The sequence below is a fragment of the Vespula pensylvanica genome, chromosome 2 (genome assembly GCF_014466175.1).
Source record: "Vespula pensylvanica isolate Volc-1 chromosome 2, ASM1446617v1, whole genome shotgun sequence".
Lineage (NCBI taxonomy): Eukaryota > Metazoa > Arthropoda > Insecta > Hymenoptera > Vespidae > Vespula > Vespula pensylvanica.
Window position 1 is genome coordinate 18,322,999 of NC_057686.1, and position 15,318 is coordinate 18,338,316.

General features: G+C 42.7%; 2 protein-coding genes and 1 long non-coding RNA gene across 5 annotated transcripts in view; 2 read left to right on the forward strand and 1 right to left on the reverse strand.

Moving 5' to 3' along the window:
* The first annotated feature begins 28 nt into the window (after positions 1-28).
* On the forward strand, positions 29-3,676 carry LOC122627276 (NAD-dependent protein deacetylase sirtuin-7). Of its 2 annotated transcripts, XM_043808320.1 has the most exons (4): positions 29-182; positions 329-426; positions 694-909; positions 992-3,676. In XM_043808320.1, the coding sequence occupies exons 1-4, from the start codon at positions 84-86 to the stop codon at positions 2,154-2,156; spliced, it is 1,578 nt and encodes a 525-aa protein (XP_043664255.1). In that variant the 5' UTR covers positions 29-83; the 3' UTR covers positions 2,157-3,676. The 2 variants fall into 2 exon arrangements, with proteins under 2 accessions (XP_043664255.1, XP_043664256.1); XM_043808321.1 differs by lacking the exon at positions 329-426 and having other exon boundaries at positions 98-182.
* A 1,037-nt stretch (positions 3,677-4,713) lies between these two features.
* Positions 4,714-15,318, forward strand: part of LOC122638140 (caskin-2) — a 37,903-nt gene continuing 27,298 nt past the window's right edge. Inside the window, exon 1 of one of the 2 annotated variants that reach the window (XM_043830868.1) lies at positions 4,714-5,149. Coding sequence is in view for 1 of the 2 variants with exons in the window: in XM_043830867.1 (XP_043686802.1) it covers positions 8,698-8,713 (16 nt within the window). In the remaining variant the exon portion in view is untranslated. Of the gene's footprint in view, positions 5,150-8,585; positions 8,714-15,318 lie in introns of those variants that run through there. The other variant, XM_043830867.1, reaches the window with a different exon arrangement.
* Positions 6,407-7,088, reverse strand: LOC122638161. Its single transcript, XR_006329364.1, has 2 exons — positions 6,721-7,088; positions 6,407-6,653 (listed from the first exon to the last, which is right to left on the reverse strand). It is a non-coding gene; the product is annotated as an uncharacterized LOC122638161 (long non-coding RNA).

The following is a 15,318-nucleotide window of genomic DNA, read 5'->3' on the forward strand; positions in this document are numbered from 1 at the left end:
ATTTATTTTGGAACAATTAGTGCATCTGATTACATGGGCCTCGATACCTTGGTACAGCACTGTTACGCACCTTTTGATTAAAGATGGAGGAGGCGAGTAACGAGAAGTTCTTGTCGAGAAGACGTTCCGCTGTAATTAAATCTTTTAAAGTGAAGGATGAACGAGTCGCAACTTTCAAAAAGGTACATTTTATACTTTACATCGTGTATCGTGCATTGCGTTATTTCTTAAAATTGTTTTTCGAATATTATTCATTCGCCCGGCTGCTCCTTTCAAATCGAAGTGTTGTAAACAAATCACTGCAAAGAATGACAGGCGTCAATTTTAGGTGGCTGCGATTCTGCAAAAACCTGAAATTGACAGAACGGCGGAGGAGGTGGATATACTCGTCTCTTGTAGTGACGTAGTCAAGGAGGTTAATTTAAGGTATGGCCATTTTGTAAAATCTCGATTGCGTTGATATATCTAATTATGGCATAAAATATCTTCTTCCAATTACACGACGTTATGACGCAATTATAAGCACGTTTTTGTTGTATTTTAGCATAGTTTTATATCGAGTAAAGAGTCTAAATTCAAATGAAATAAATGACAAAAGGAAGTATATAGCGAAAATATAGTATAGATATATTCGTAAAATGGATATATTTATGATCATACAATTTTTAATAGAATTTCTATGTAATTTTGTAGACAAGAGAAAAGGGATAGGGTTAAAGCAAGATTGGAAGAAATTGAAGACGTACCGGAGATTTTGGAAGAAAAATGTATTAGGTTGGCTGCTGCTATTAGCAGAGCTACTTCTCTTGCTGTTTATACCGGTGCTGGTATCAGTACAGCGGCGTCTATACCCGATTACAGAGGAACGAACGGCGTATGGACCAGGATGCAACAGGGAAAGGATATTGGGTAAAGTTATTTCCAAACGATATACTAAATAATAGATTTTATAACGATCATGGTTCGTTTCATGACGATCAATCGTTTATAGGAACCACGATTTGAGTCAAGCCGAGCCAACGTTAACCCATATGGCTCTGTATGCCTTATATAAGGCGCGCGTGTTGAAACACATAGTATCGCAGAATTGCGACGGACTTCATTTGCGTAGTGGTATACCACGTACTCTCTTATCCGAAGTTCATGGGAATATGTACGTCGAAGTTTGTAGAACTTGTAAACCGTCTAGAGAATATTGGAGGATTTTTGATGTTACGGAGAGAACAGCTAGATATTCGCATGGAACAGGTAGATCATGCCACAAATGTAATTCCATTTTGCAAGATTCTATAGTTCACTTCGGCGAAAGAGGAAATTTGCCATGGCCGATTAATTGGAACGGTGCTACACGAGCTGCCAAACAAGCCGACGTGATATTATGTTTGGGTTCTAGTCTTAAAGTTTTGAAAAAATATCCGTGGCTATGGCAGATGGATAGACCGGTACACAAACGTCCTTCATTGTACATCGTAAATTTACAATGGACTCCGAAAGACGAAAACGCTGTTTTGAAGATAAATGGAAAGTGTGACGAAGTTATGAAAAAAATCATGACTCACTTAGGATTGGATATACCACAATACAATCGTGCAAAAGACCCGATATTTTTTCATGCTATAAGACTGCAGACCAGTGAATTACCGACGACGACCCAGCCTTGCTTGGAGGAGCCCGTAGCAGCGACTGTGAAAAAGTCCCCTCGCCAAAGTACCGAACAATCTATCGAGGATGCCGTACCAGAAACTAAAGAAACAGAAGACTGTATCTCTCCTATAAGCGTAACCGATTCTATGACTGCCTACTCCGCACCTTTCTTTACTGCATTACCTTTTTTATCTATGGGATTACCTTTCCCTCCTATGTACATGTATCCTCAGTTAACCCCGTTGTTTTATTATCCATTCATACAAATACCCAATGTTACGACAGAGACACCAAAACCCAAACCAGCTTGTTCATTTTGTATGGAACACGAAGGCTCCCTCACTTGCCTCTACTATCAGCGCGACGGAGACGATCCCGTATCTTTAGAGACGGAAAATGAACATATACAGGAAGCGGAGCAATTAGTTATCGCCGACGCACCATTGGCATCTGCAAAAAATCCTGGATGGTTTGGGAAAGGGTATCGCAAAGGTATGAAAAAGAAGCGGTAGCATCCACTCGTAACAAAACGGCACGTAACGATTCCCCTTTTTATTATTATTGTACGCTAATCAGCTAATGAATATTACAATGGCGTACTTAAGTATTTAAAGTCTTCATATCGTAAAAAAATATACTTATAGACATTTTTCAATGTAGCAATTCCGTTCGTATGTTCAACGCATGAATAGATTTGTCGAGATTATCAGTCAGTTTTAAAATCATAGATAGACGCAATCTTTGAGATTGCTTTTCATGTTCTTATTAATAAGAAATCGTAGTCATCTATAGATGATCGAAATCGATGCCGAGAAATCATTTTATTATCGATATCGGTTATTTGATTCTTTCGCGTTAAGTAGAGATTTTGAATAACGAATTCTATTTTATCAATCGAATTTGACAACTATTTCTAAGCACTGTATTATTATTTATATTTTTATTTTACGATTTTATTTTTTACTACAAGATAAGAAAACGAAAATATGATTATCATTGTTTTCAAGTTCGATGTTATATGGTATAATTTTTCATTAGCGACACATTGAGAAACGGCAAGAATTTGTTGAACTAGTCCTCGATGCATTTTATGTTATTTTTAAATTATTTCTCGTATTGCATGAAGAATATTTAGAAATTCAAATAACACAAATCAAAATGGATCTTTGGATGAGGATCGAACAAATTTCGAAAGCATAACATGCGAATTAATTTACTTTGATAAAAGAAACAAAAGCGCTAACTCCTCGAATATATATATATGTGTGTGTGTGTGTGTATACGTATGTGTTGTGTATATATATATATATACACACACCGGACTAATTCCAATGTACGAGTAATTTTACATTGGAGCATATAATACGATATATATCGTTCTTTTCTGATTGATTTTATATCTACTTTATATCACATGTAATTTAAATTATTATTGTTATTTATAAGAGAATGATCGTTGTGTATTTTACATTGTATAAAAATCAGTATTTATCTCGTCGTCCATCTCGATGAATTTTCGATGAATTTTAAAAATTTTTTGTTCGTTAAAAAGAAATTATTTTTTTTAATCGTTCCTCGATATCGTCGTGCATTAAAAAGCACATATCGCGTCAGCATAGTTCCGTCGATACGAAGTATTATTAGTATATTTACATACGTAATTTATAAAGATACCATCGAGGGGCAAGGGAAAGCAGCGTATGTATTGTAAATACTTTTTTTTAGTACGTTTTTCTTTTTTCTTTCTTTCAATGAATTTAATTTATTTTGATTTTACGCTCTATGATATTCGCGAACATGTATTGCGCAATAAGATTGTGGCGATAAGCCATTTCCTATCTTTGTACTTCGTTGTCGAAACACGGAGCATATATCAAGAGAGTTCCGCATTAGATTTTAAACTTCTCAATTTCTCAAAATCCTATTTTTTTACCGCTGAGCTCGCACGATCAAATTGCGTGACGGCAAGCATGCGATTTACGTTGTACATTTTGTGTATATTTTAATATATATATAACATTTTTGTCTCTTATGTGTATAATTATCACTCGATTACAGATATAAAATATAAGAAAATGTAAAGGGGATCGCGTCTAACTTTTAGTCAGATAAGACTTTCGACGATAAGCTTTATAATAGCAAGCGCGATCTATCCTCTCTCGACTCGATCGATCTCAAGCGAAATAAAAGGGACAGATTACGCGCTTTTGGAAGGCTACGGCAACGATACGATGTGGGATGGTGGTCCCGCATGTTGCGTCGTGCCACGAGACAATCGATATACGTACGGAGTCGTCGGTAAGCGAGGAGTGGTCTGTAAGGGGAGAGAGAGATTAATAGACTGCTACGAACGAAACATTTGGGTTTTACGAGAGACGAGACGTCAGTCGGTGACCTTGCTCGAGTCGAATTCTGACTCATCTTTGAATATCCGAAATAAACAAGATCTTTATTTCTTCTTTGTATGCCTCTATTGCTCGTAGCTATGCTTTAGGTGAATGGAAACAAAAGAATGTAAACGAATGTATATATATTTACATTCTTTTCATCGGAAACAAAGATGATTGGTAAGGTAAAGTATACGCAGTCGCCATATTGGAACTTTGAAAACCCCTCGTACCAGGAGCGTGTATAAGGGGCTTGGGAGCTTTAAAATCATTACTCCGGCACTGAGTAAAGGAGAAGAAAATACCGCGAAGGGGGGAAGAGAGAAAGAGAGCAAATACGAAGCGTGGATAAATGCATGCGATCTCGTCAATAGGTAAGAGAGAGAGAGAGAGAGAGAGAGAGAGAGAGGAGAGGTCGATGTAAAAAAAGAGACTGAGAAAGTGGTTGGTACATACACGACAAGTATATGGACGCGCGCGCGTGCACACGCACACTCTTTCGCGTATGCCTTCTCTCCCTCTCACCTTTATCGTGCTTTGCCCTCGACGAATCTCGCGCGAGGAACGAGATCCACCCGGGAGACTAATTTCCGTCGCCATTGTCGTCATCTAAGGGAGTCTCGTACAATCGACATTCTCGAAAATGTAAACTCTCGAGTAAGTTGATTAGTAAGAAAATAAGAAAAAACAGTAGGAAATAAGTCGCATGCAAGGTAGTATAAGGTTTACTAAGGTGCGGCGCCCCCGCACGGGACGTCGTCGCGCGCTGCAAATCTGGCTTTAAACGTGGAGACGACCGACGACGACGGTAACGACGACGACGACGACGACGACGACGACGACAGCCACGAAGACGAAGACGAAGACGACGACGTCGACGAAGACGAAGACGAAGACGAAAACGACGACGACGACGACGACAAAGACGACGAAGACGAAGTTGAAGAGGAAAACGGCGGGAGCAGCGGTGGCTGCGACGCCGAGGAAGAAGAAGAGGAAGAAGAAGAAGAAGCAAAGTTGGACGAGGTGGAGGAGGAGGAGAAAAGAACGAGGAAGCTCGGAGGAACGAAGCTCGAAGGAAGGAAGAACGTCGACGTGAAGGAACGAGGATCGTACCGGTGAGTGAACTTGCGTCTAGCGTAGCGCTTTGGTTTTTATGTTGCGTGTATATGAGAAAGGGGGAGAGAGAGAGAGAGAAAGAGAGAAAGAAAGGGAATGAAAGATGGAAAAGCGAAGAGGACGCAGGGTCGTTCGAGACGATGCGTGCCCTTTGTGTGCGAGGAGTACTGATTGAACGACATAGAGGGAGAAAGAGAGAGAAAGAGAGAGAGAGAGAGAGAAAGAGAGAGAGAGAGAGAGGAATAAGAGTAGGAAAGATAGGTTCGAGGGAAGGTCCACGTTTCGTTTCCATGGTGATCATCCGCAACGTCACCCTACGCTTTAGTACGCGAACTCGACGCCACGGACGACATTGTACGCGAACCTTTGGGTTCGACGAGTCGAGCAACGAAACGGGATCGTCGATGTTGGATGCTGCCGATACCAGTCGTCCGTCTTTCTGTCTCGCCAACGGCTGCTTCTCGATTTGCCTTCCCTTTTGCTCGTCCTGTCATACAGGAGGGCGTGCATCAAGGAAAGAGGGAGAATATGAAAAGCCGCGGAAGGGTCCAACGGTTTTTACCTGTAGTTTTTCGGCGCTTTCTTCTTTCGAAACGCGATCCGGATTCGCGAACAAAGTATTTTTCTAAGTATAAAAGGAATACCGGAACGTCGATATTACGACGTTGAGTTATTTTACGAGGAAACTAAACCGGTACATCCTTCTGAATTTTCTCGTTCCGCTCTTACTGGCTTCGTCCAACGAGATTTGTTCGTTTTTCGATTCTAACCTCGAAAATATTGTTACGGATTTCGGAACGAATTTTATTCTACGCGATCGATATTCGAAGAACGACGAGGACTCGTATGATGTTTCTTTGTTTTTATTTCGTTCGTTGCGATGTTCTAGTTTACGATCGGAAAAGTAATTACGAACGATTGCGATCTTTGTTCGAACGTCGTCTTGTTGTTATCTGTTTTTATACTCTCTCTCTCTCTCTCTTTGTTATTCTTTCCCTTAGATATAATTGATGATAATTAGTTGTATCGTTTGGCTCCTACAGAGTCGACCGAGAAACGTACGCGGACGAGTTTAGGTTAACCTCTCCGCGCGTTCAAGAGCACTCCTTTAACTCGCATAAATTACCGCGTACATTTCTCGGTTAGAGTTTCTCGTTCGATACTATGAAAAGGTCGGAGAAAAAGAAGATACGCGTTAGCAGTCGCCGTTACATGTCAGTAGGTTAGATTAATGAAGCTTATCACGAACACTTGAAAACGTAACAGCAGGGTGAATACTCTATTTTTAAAACGCTTGAGAAAAAATACAGATGCCATAGAAAGCTTTGGAAAGTTTACGTTTCATATTTTATCGATACGCGTTTTGTTTTTTATCTCTTCGATAGTTTATTCGAAGAATATACTTGTTTTACTTATTGAAATAATTCGACTGATCGATATAATTAAAAGCGATCGTCGATTATTCTCTCCTTTCGATCGTTTCCCTTAATAAGTTTCGCTTTCCTTTAACAGAATCAAAATCTAATACACACGCGTTGGAGGAGCTAGAGGAGAGATCTGCGAATCGTACTTTTAGCAATACGACGTATCCTTTGTTCGTTGGTAACTCAAGCTTAGAATACATAACGATACAAGAATCGTGTATCACGATAGGCCATCTTAAAGTCATCGAACGGTTTCCTCATTACGTATTCTCGATGCAGGCGTAGGTAGTCGCACGTGTAGTCACTGGATATTACAGCCTCCTCCATCTCGAAGAAGTCAAACAGAGACCCGATGGTAAAAATATATGAGAAGATCGACGAGCCGGTTTTTTATCGCTAAGAAGGGCGTAATTTGTGAGAAATTAAAAGCACGGTATCGCGTCGAAATATTTAGAGCGACGTACTTGCTACGTATCACGGGGGAGAAGGCGGAGAGAGAGAGAGAGAGAGAGAGAGAGAGAGAGAGAGAGAGAGAGAGAGAAGCGGAGAATCCGTATTCTTTTTCTTGATTCCGTACAGCGTTATCTAATCTGCTCTATTTACTCTTCGTATCTCGGTCGTACAAATCCTTGAGGGACACTCCATTGTTGGTTCTGTACAGTGCACGCACTCGTAGATTACGCGTTTCGTAACGGATCTCCGATTCGATCTTCGAAACGAAATGAACGGAAAAGTGAAAAGTCGATAGACAATTTTGCACCTGGAAGAAAACGTTTCTAAAAAGAAAACAATTTTCGTACGACGTAAGAGGATCGAAAGAAGAAGCGAAAGAAGAATTTGAAAGAACGCGCGGCTGGGGAAGAGGGCGCAAGCGTTCGTTGGGGTAGATGCGAGCGCGACTAGCGGCGGCGATTGGTAGCTCGACGCTCGGTCTACGATAGCCGCAGTCGGCGGCTTCGCGTCTGCGTTCGTCGTTCGTGCTCGTAAAAGAAGAGTGCTCACGAGTTTCTTCCGCGTCCGTAGCGCGCCGCAAGCAAGCAAGAGGCACAGACGCGAAACCGAAACGAGGAAGAGAGTACGTGTTGGCGGAGTAGTCGCGGTCGTTAACCGCGAGTATGTCTTCTTCGTCGTCGTCATTATTGTTTTCGCCGATAATCGCGTTTCCCTTATCGTCCTCGCGATCGATAAAGATATTTCAACGTTCGACGTAGCGATCGAGGTGAAGTGAAGTCTAAGAGAAAAGGGAGAGCGAGAGAGAGAGAGAGAGAGAGAGAAGGAGATAAAGAGAGAAAGAGAAAGAAAGATACAATAACGGAAACGAGGAAGAGAGGTCGGAGAATCACGCGCGCGCGCGCGCGCGCGCTATACCACGAAGAAGAGGAAAGGGAAGGTACGAGTCGGTGGTGGTGACGACGCGTCTCGAGCGACGTCCTTCGCGAGGACACTCGGCGGCGGCGGCGTCGTCGTCGTCGTCGTGTAGCAATAGCTGTAGTAGTAGTAGAGTAGTAGTAGTAGCAGTAGCCGCTGGTATAATATAATCCTGGTGGCAGGAGGAAAGGAGAGGAGAGAAGAGTAATCGCTGTCGAAACGGAATCGTCGCGCGTTCGGATCTCTCTTTCTCTCTTTGCTCGACGGAGCAATGGCGCGGGGCTTTAGCTGCCGCGAAGAGACGACGACGTGTGCGCGCTTATCGGATGTCGATTATCGTCGGTGATCGGTCGTCGTTGACGAAAAAATCTTCTCCTCTTCCTTCTCCTTTGGTATGGTGTTAGCGACGAGGGAAAAGATTCGCGCGGAAGAACACCGCCGGTCGGACGAGCATCATCCTCCTCCTCGTCATCACTGTCATCACTGGCAGCAACAGCAGCGACAGCAGGAGCGTCAGCGTAGATCAGCCTATCACCAGCAGTGTTACAAACGTTTGCGGAAGAACGAGTACGAGGACGACGAGGACGACGAGGACGACGGTGACGACGACGACGACGGCGGCGGCGGCGGCGGCGGCGGCGGCTGCGACGGCGGCGGCGGAGGCGGAGACGACGGTGACGGAGGCGGCAACGGTGGCAGCAGCTACGACGGTTGTTGTTCTTGGATACGAGCCGTGGTGTCGTGGTGAAGCCGTCATGAGACGTATCAGCGGTAAGCCGATTCGATTTCACTACGGACGAGAAACCGCGAGTCTCGAGAACGAGGAGGAGCAGGAGGAGAAGAAGAAGAATAAGCAACTTCTTTTTTTCCACGATCGTTTGGATCTTCGATCTTCGAACGATCGAGTACGATCAGCGCGGTGCGTTGCGGCGTAGCTTCCCTTTTTCGGGAAGGTATATAGCGGTCGACGCTTTAACGTAGAACTGCTCGAAAGGAGAGGGAGGGGAACGGCATTTAGAAGACGGCCGGTGAAATCGGCTTTCTAGTTCGAGCGTGTTCGAAGGATAAACGAGAGAGACGGTTTCGAGCGAAAAACGCGCTCGAGCTCCAACTCGAACTGTCACTCGTCCTTCGACTTTCAGCGTTGCTGTTATTATCGTTGCCGTTGACTTCGAGACGAGTCACTCGGATATCATGCGATAGCTAAGAGTTTTCTCCGCTACGGTAGATCCTTTTTCATTCTTGAAAACTTTGCATAAATTTTAGGACTTTATCCTGCAAATTATTTTTCCCAGCGCATCGATCCGTCGCTTTTTGGTCCTCTCTCTCTCTCTCTCTCCTTCTTTCTCTTTCGAAACGGCGGCGCCGCGTTCTCCGTCTCTCTCTTTCCTCTCTTTTCGATTTCAAGTATCCTTCTTTTCGTTTACCCGCATCAACGTCACGATACGACTCTAGGAGCAGTGTACGTGACTCTCTCGAGACTGAGAAACTCGAGCGCGATTGCGAACGAAACGTTCTTCTTTCTTACCGGCTTGTTGTTAAAAGCGCTTTGAATATCAACGACTCGTCGAGTCCCACTACAGTGGTTCTCAGTCACGGAGATCTTCCTTTTTGTCGCTTAAACGCCGCTGCCACTTATATTTCCTCTTTCTATTTTCTTTTTATTTGTTTTTCTTTCCTCTTTCTTTTTCTTTCCTTTTCCATCGCAGCAATTAAGAAAACAGCTCGCTTTGACCGAGGTGCTGCGTGTTTTTTTATTATTATTTTTTTTCTTTCCTTTTCTCTCAACGGAGAGAGAGAGAGAGAGAGAGAGAGAGAGAGAGAGAGAGAGAGAGAGAGAGAGAGAGAGAGAGAGAGAGAGAGAGAGAGAGAGAGAGAGAAGAATAAGAAATTATATACGCGTCACTACTTCCGAATGCAAATCCTTTTCTTCAATGACCCTCAACGCGCTTTTCATCGGGCAGAAACAGAGAGGCGTGCTCGCCTTCGGATTATCCCGCTGGTGGGCGAGTTGCCGTTAAAAAGCTCTGCCAAAGAAGGAAGAAACTAAGGAGAAAGAAGGAGGAGGAAAAGCGAGATGGGAGAAACAAAAGTCCGTTTCTCTCTTTCTCTCGCTCTTTCACTCGGTGGTACATATTTTATTAAATCCTCTCGTACCAATATCGAACGTTAATTCGCTCTCAGCTGATATCGAGCTCTACTTTCTCGTCCAACGGGAAATTATTTCATAATATAACTTGTTTATTTTCGTTTCTCCGTCGTATACATAGTATTTTGTCACTCGGAGTTTTGAAATCGGTGCACGTAGTTTTCTCTATATATAGGAACGAGTTAAAAGATGCATGAAGGGGAAAAAAGGAAAAGAGGAAAAGGAAGAGAGAGAGAGAGAAAAAGAAAAAAAAAAATACAGAAACGAAGGTCGAGGAGTCTACGACGTAGCATTCCCTCGCGACATTCCATTCTCGATTACGCGAAAGCTCGTGTGTCGCTCGTATATCCTCTTTTACTACTATCGCCCAGTGAGAGAGCCAGTTTGCTTCGTTCCTTTTTCTCGTTCTTTTTCTTTTGTTTTGTTTTGTTTTTCTTTTCTCCTTCCCCTCTCGACTTCCTGACCGCTTTTAAATCGCGACAATATCGCGAACCGCAGGAACAATGAATCGTTCCAATCGCTTCGGCCGTTCCAAACCCAACAATGACCACTCTCAATTTCGCAAATGCTCCTTCGATATTATCCTTTCGATATTATCGATACGCCGCTGTTTGCTCGGTCGCTACGACGTTCGCTGTGACATTTAAGAAAATTCGCAAAAGCTCGCGCACTCGCGAAATCGGCATCTGCAGCTAACAAGCGCGCCGTGCAACAGCCTTGAGAGAATTCCTCCGTACGATATTCTCGTTCTACGAATCGTTTTACGAATCGTTCTACGAATCGTTTTTCTATCCACTTATCCTTCTCTCTCCTATTTTTCTCATGATCGTAACAATGACAATGACAGCGATATCCCTCTCCCTCGTTCATTTGCTCGTAAACTGCTTAGTGTTGTCGTTCGAGTCGAAGTCGTAAATTAGAACGAATCTTTTTTCTCTCTCTCTCTCTCTTTCTCTCTCTCTCTCTTTTTCTTAATGCAACATCGTAAACTCTACGAGCTTGGAAAGGTTTCGTTGGATAATAACTCTCGTATTCTTGTTAGGTAAATGCAATAGTTATTTACTTTCGATTCGGGATTCAAATCAAATCGCGCAAAAAAGGAAAAAGAAAAAAGAAAAAGGGTAAAAAGAGAGGGATGAAAAACGAAAAAGCAATAGCGACTTCGTTTTCGCGCTTTCAAGATCGTTTTCCCTTTTCTCTCTCCGTTTATCTGGCATCCTATTTTTCATACTCTCTTCTTCTTTTTTCTTTTTTCCCCCCTTTTTTCCTTCCTCCAATCCCGCTCTTCTTCCATTCTCTCTTTTCGCCGCATTCACCGGTGCAAAATCAGCGGAGTCTGATATACGAGTACCTCTCTTGGATCGAGCCCAGCGTTGAATTGCTTGAAATCCACTGATGAACTCGACGTGTTTGCAGCTCACGTTCTCTCGAATGTGGAATGGAAACGATCTCTCGCTTGCTCTCTCTCTCTCTCTCTCTCTTTCTCTCTTTCTCTCTCGGGCTATCGAATTATGCGCATTGTTTGATTTATATAACGTTCGCGACGATACGAGTTTACACTTCGATGCCACATTATATACTCTGCCGTACTTAATCTGCAACTCCATTAGTCGATCGATTTTTCGACGATAACGTTATTGAGACCGTTTAACGAAAGTGGACGAATAAAAAAAGAGTAAAGTTTATTATTATCGAATGGCGGTGGTAGGCTGAGGAAGCCGAGGGATATACGCAATAACGAATTTATTACGTAAACTTATGCACTTAATACAAGTTATTATTATTATTTTTTTTTTTTTTTTATAAAAATTCGACGCATTCGACACATTCGGGTGTTAACAAGAACGATAAAAAGAAAACTATTGATCCATTAACCGGGCTGAATGGCGTCACGAAAGTCCGACATCTTCCTTGATAAAAGGATAAATGAATCGTTGGTTTTAAGAAAGGATTATACTTTATTTCGGGATTCAATAATTTATCGAAAGTTTCGCGTTTTCGTTCGTAACGTTTTATTTTCAATCGGAATAAATAACACATCCACGTTTACCGATCAAACATTTCCCCTGTTATTAACAGGTTAATTACCGAGTTGAGAGTAAGAGGAGGAGCAGAAAGATGGTTGGGAAGTATTAGAAAGATAAAAAGATCGAGAGAAGTAAGATCCTTAACGATACAAGATCGTTCCGTGTATTTCGTGTGTCAAAGTCCGCGTTTAACTAATCGTTATCATAAATTCACACCGACTTCTTTCATTTGATTTTATCTGATGGAAAGCACGTTCGTATACATACGTACGTATATACGTATATTCCATCCGAGTCCATTTTCTTCTTTCCTTATCTCGAGGAAAATCGAGCGAACTAGGGACGATTTTCCTTGTTACAGGTAGTCTACTTTAGGTCCCTTTTACAAATAGACGTTCCATCGCTTTCTTTGAGAGCGAACACGCGTAGTACACCCTTAATAATGATTAATTCACGGAGAGCGTACGTGCGATTTATCTCGAACTAATGACCTCATTTTTTTACCTCATTGTTTACCTAGTATCGATAATAGACGAGGGTAAAAAAATTCTTAAAGGAGAATATCGAGAAAATAACATTGTTTTATTTCCGACGTCGTACGTATTATCCTTATCGATCTACAAATTTTATATACCATAATGTTCGTGTCGTCGTCATCGTACTTTTTATATAATAATTGCATGGTCTCCGTTTCATTTGCATTTCTAAACTCGCACCAGAGGGCGAATATCGCATGCATACGCGTAAGCGTGTACAAGAGAGAAGCACGCACGTTCGATTCGCCAGTTCGATTTTTATTTCGTCCTATAGACCTCGGAACTTGTGACCCTAAACGGTCGCGGGGCTTCTATAGGCGCGTCCTTGGAACGGCCTAGTCCTTTGTTCGATCTATGGGACAAAGGAGTCGTGTGGAAAAAGGGACGGCGTCAGAACGTATGGCGGCGTGCAGGACTACGACGACGCCACAGTTCTCTGCACGCTCGACGACGACGACGACGACGACGACGACGACGAGGACGGCAACGCATGCACGCACGAACGACTCACTACTCACTTGGTCGTTCGTTTACTTACGTACTTACTCACGCACAAACTATGTGCGCGCGAGTAGTGGTACGTCGAGAGAATTCGTGGTCACGTATGCCGCGCCGCTTCCCTACCGTGAAGTACGTGTGTACTCGGCTTAACAGAATTTCAAGCTACCTTTCGTAATACGACCATTTGTACTCTCCTTGCGTCTCTTCTATCTTACCTTTTCCTTTTTTCCCTCCCTTTATTTTCTCCCTGTTCATGTTCTTTTTTAATCTTTTTTCTTTTTTCCTTTCTTTCCTTTCTTCGCGTTGTACAGGGTATATAAAAAGGTTTTTGAGAAAACGGAATAAAGCTTGGAGTATCATTCACGTCGCGAGTCGGTGCGCGGCTCTTGCACTTTGCAAAAGACGTCGAAGGAAGGCACCTGTTGCTAGCAGTCTCGTCGTTGAAACAAACAGGAATACATCAACTTGTCGAGTTTTCGTGGAAAAAATAAAAGGAGAAAAAAAATCATTATGCGAGAGAGTACCTCCTCCGTGTGTGTATATGCACGCTCGGAGTCACCGGTTCAAGGTCACCATTCGTTCCGTTCCGTTCCATTCCGTTCCGTTTCGTTTCTTTCATTCGTCCGGCCTATTGCCGATCTCCGAACGAGCCCTCTCGTTAGATGCAAGATCGGCCAATGGAATTACAGCTTTTGTACTCGATCGAAAGCGATCATAGATTAGCATGGCTATTGCCGAAGCTGCTGCTGTTGTTGCCGCCGCTACTAAACCGACTACTAACCGGCAATGTGCGGTTCATTTTTGCGGTCGCGATTAAATGAGCGTGTAATCGATGCGTTTACTGCTAACTTAGTTGCTCGACGATCGACCACAAGACCTGACTCTATTTCCTAGTTTAGGCTCGAGAGTCTCTCATTATCTCCTTTGCTGCGTACGCTCGAATGTAACGCGAACGTATGTACCAAAGTACTAATCCTCGTTAATCGCATATCGCATATATTCTTGCGTATTCTCCGCAATGCGATTCCTCCATAACTAACATTGTTTTTATTAATTCTCGACTGGATCTAAAATCTTACGTCACATTTTTTATTATCTACATACATACCCGTGTATATATTATCTATGTACTTTCGTGTTTAGTCTCATAAAGTCGAGACTTAAAGAGGGGGACTACTCGGGGGTCATACAAGTACCGTTGGTAGCTCATACGTACTTACATACGTACTCTATGACGAGTCGTATTTTTATCAGCTTGTATATCAAATAAATTTCATCGGCTATGCACACAGACGTTATCTCGCGAGTTTCGCTTTATCGACGTTGACGTCTAGGCTGGAAAGAAGGGAGGGAAAGAGACGGAGAGAGAGACAGAGAGAGAAAGAACGAGCTACGTTGTAGGTGAACGCCGGCTGACACTGGCATTTGGCACGAAACTCAAAGAGTGCCACGTTACATCGGGAAGCCGTCCTCGTCTTCCTCGTCGTTCCCTATTCTTCTTTTTTCCCCCCTTTTCATACTTATACGCTAGACATATTGTAGATACGTATGCATATATATATACAAATGCACATATACATGCGTTGTCCTCGACGAGAACATACTCTCTAGAGTCTCTTCGAGCTTCTATTTAGATTGTCCGGATTCTACGGATAATTCTCTCTCGTTCCTGCAGTCAAACTAGCCGGGAAGCCAAGAATCCTTGAAATTCCGCGGATCCTTTGTCGACGCGGTGCAGTTTATCGCGTGGCGTTCTCTTTTGAAACGCGCTTATATATTCTCGCGCTTATTCTCTTAGCACGCGCGTGACGATAGTCCCATGTCGGAGTCGGTATTATTTTTCTTTTCGATTTCTTTAGACGAGGAGACAACTTTTCATCATTTCGCTCAACTATCTCTTCTTCTTTCCCTCTTCGCGCGAAATTGTATACGAACGAGTTTGTTAGTTCGCTCCTTCGGCACTTATCACTCGTGACGTTTCGCAATGAAATAGAATCGCATCAAATTTCAAGTATAGAGAATAACGAAAACGTCGTTTCGAACGAACGCTGCGAACGAAAATGTGCATATTTTATATAATAGCTCAGGAACGGGGAAAAATATCAAGTCAAATAAGTCAAACGAAAGTAATATTATTTTGAAAGTAATGAACAGCTAATAGAA

What these genes read in the sequence shown, in the direction of transcription:
- LOC122627276 (XM_043808320.1), top strand. Translation starts at nt 84, where the DNA reads ATGGAGGAGGCGAGTAACGAGAAGTTCTTGTCGAGAAGACGTTCCGCT. An exon ending in GAGTCGCAACTTTCAAAAAG is followed by an intron (nt 183 to 328) that starts GTACATTTTATA and finishes CGTCAATTTTAG; the next exon opens with GTGGCTGCGATTCTGCAAAA. An exon ending in GTCAAGGAGGTTAATTTAAG is followed by an intron (nt 427 to 693) that starts GTATGGCCATTT and finishes GTAATTTTGTAG; the next exon opens with ACAAGAGAAAAGGGATAGGG.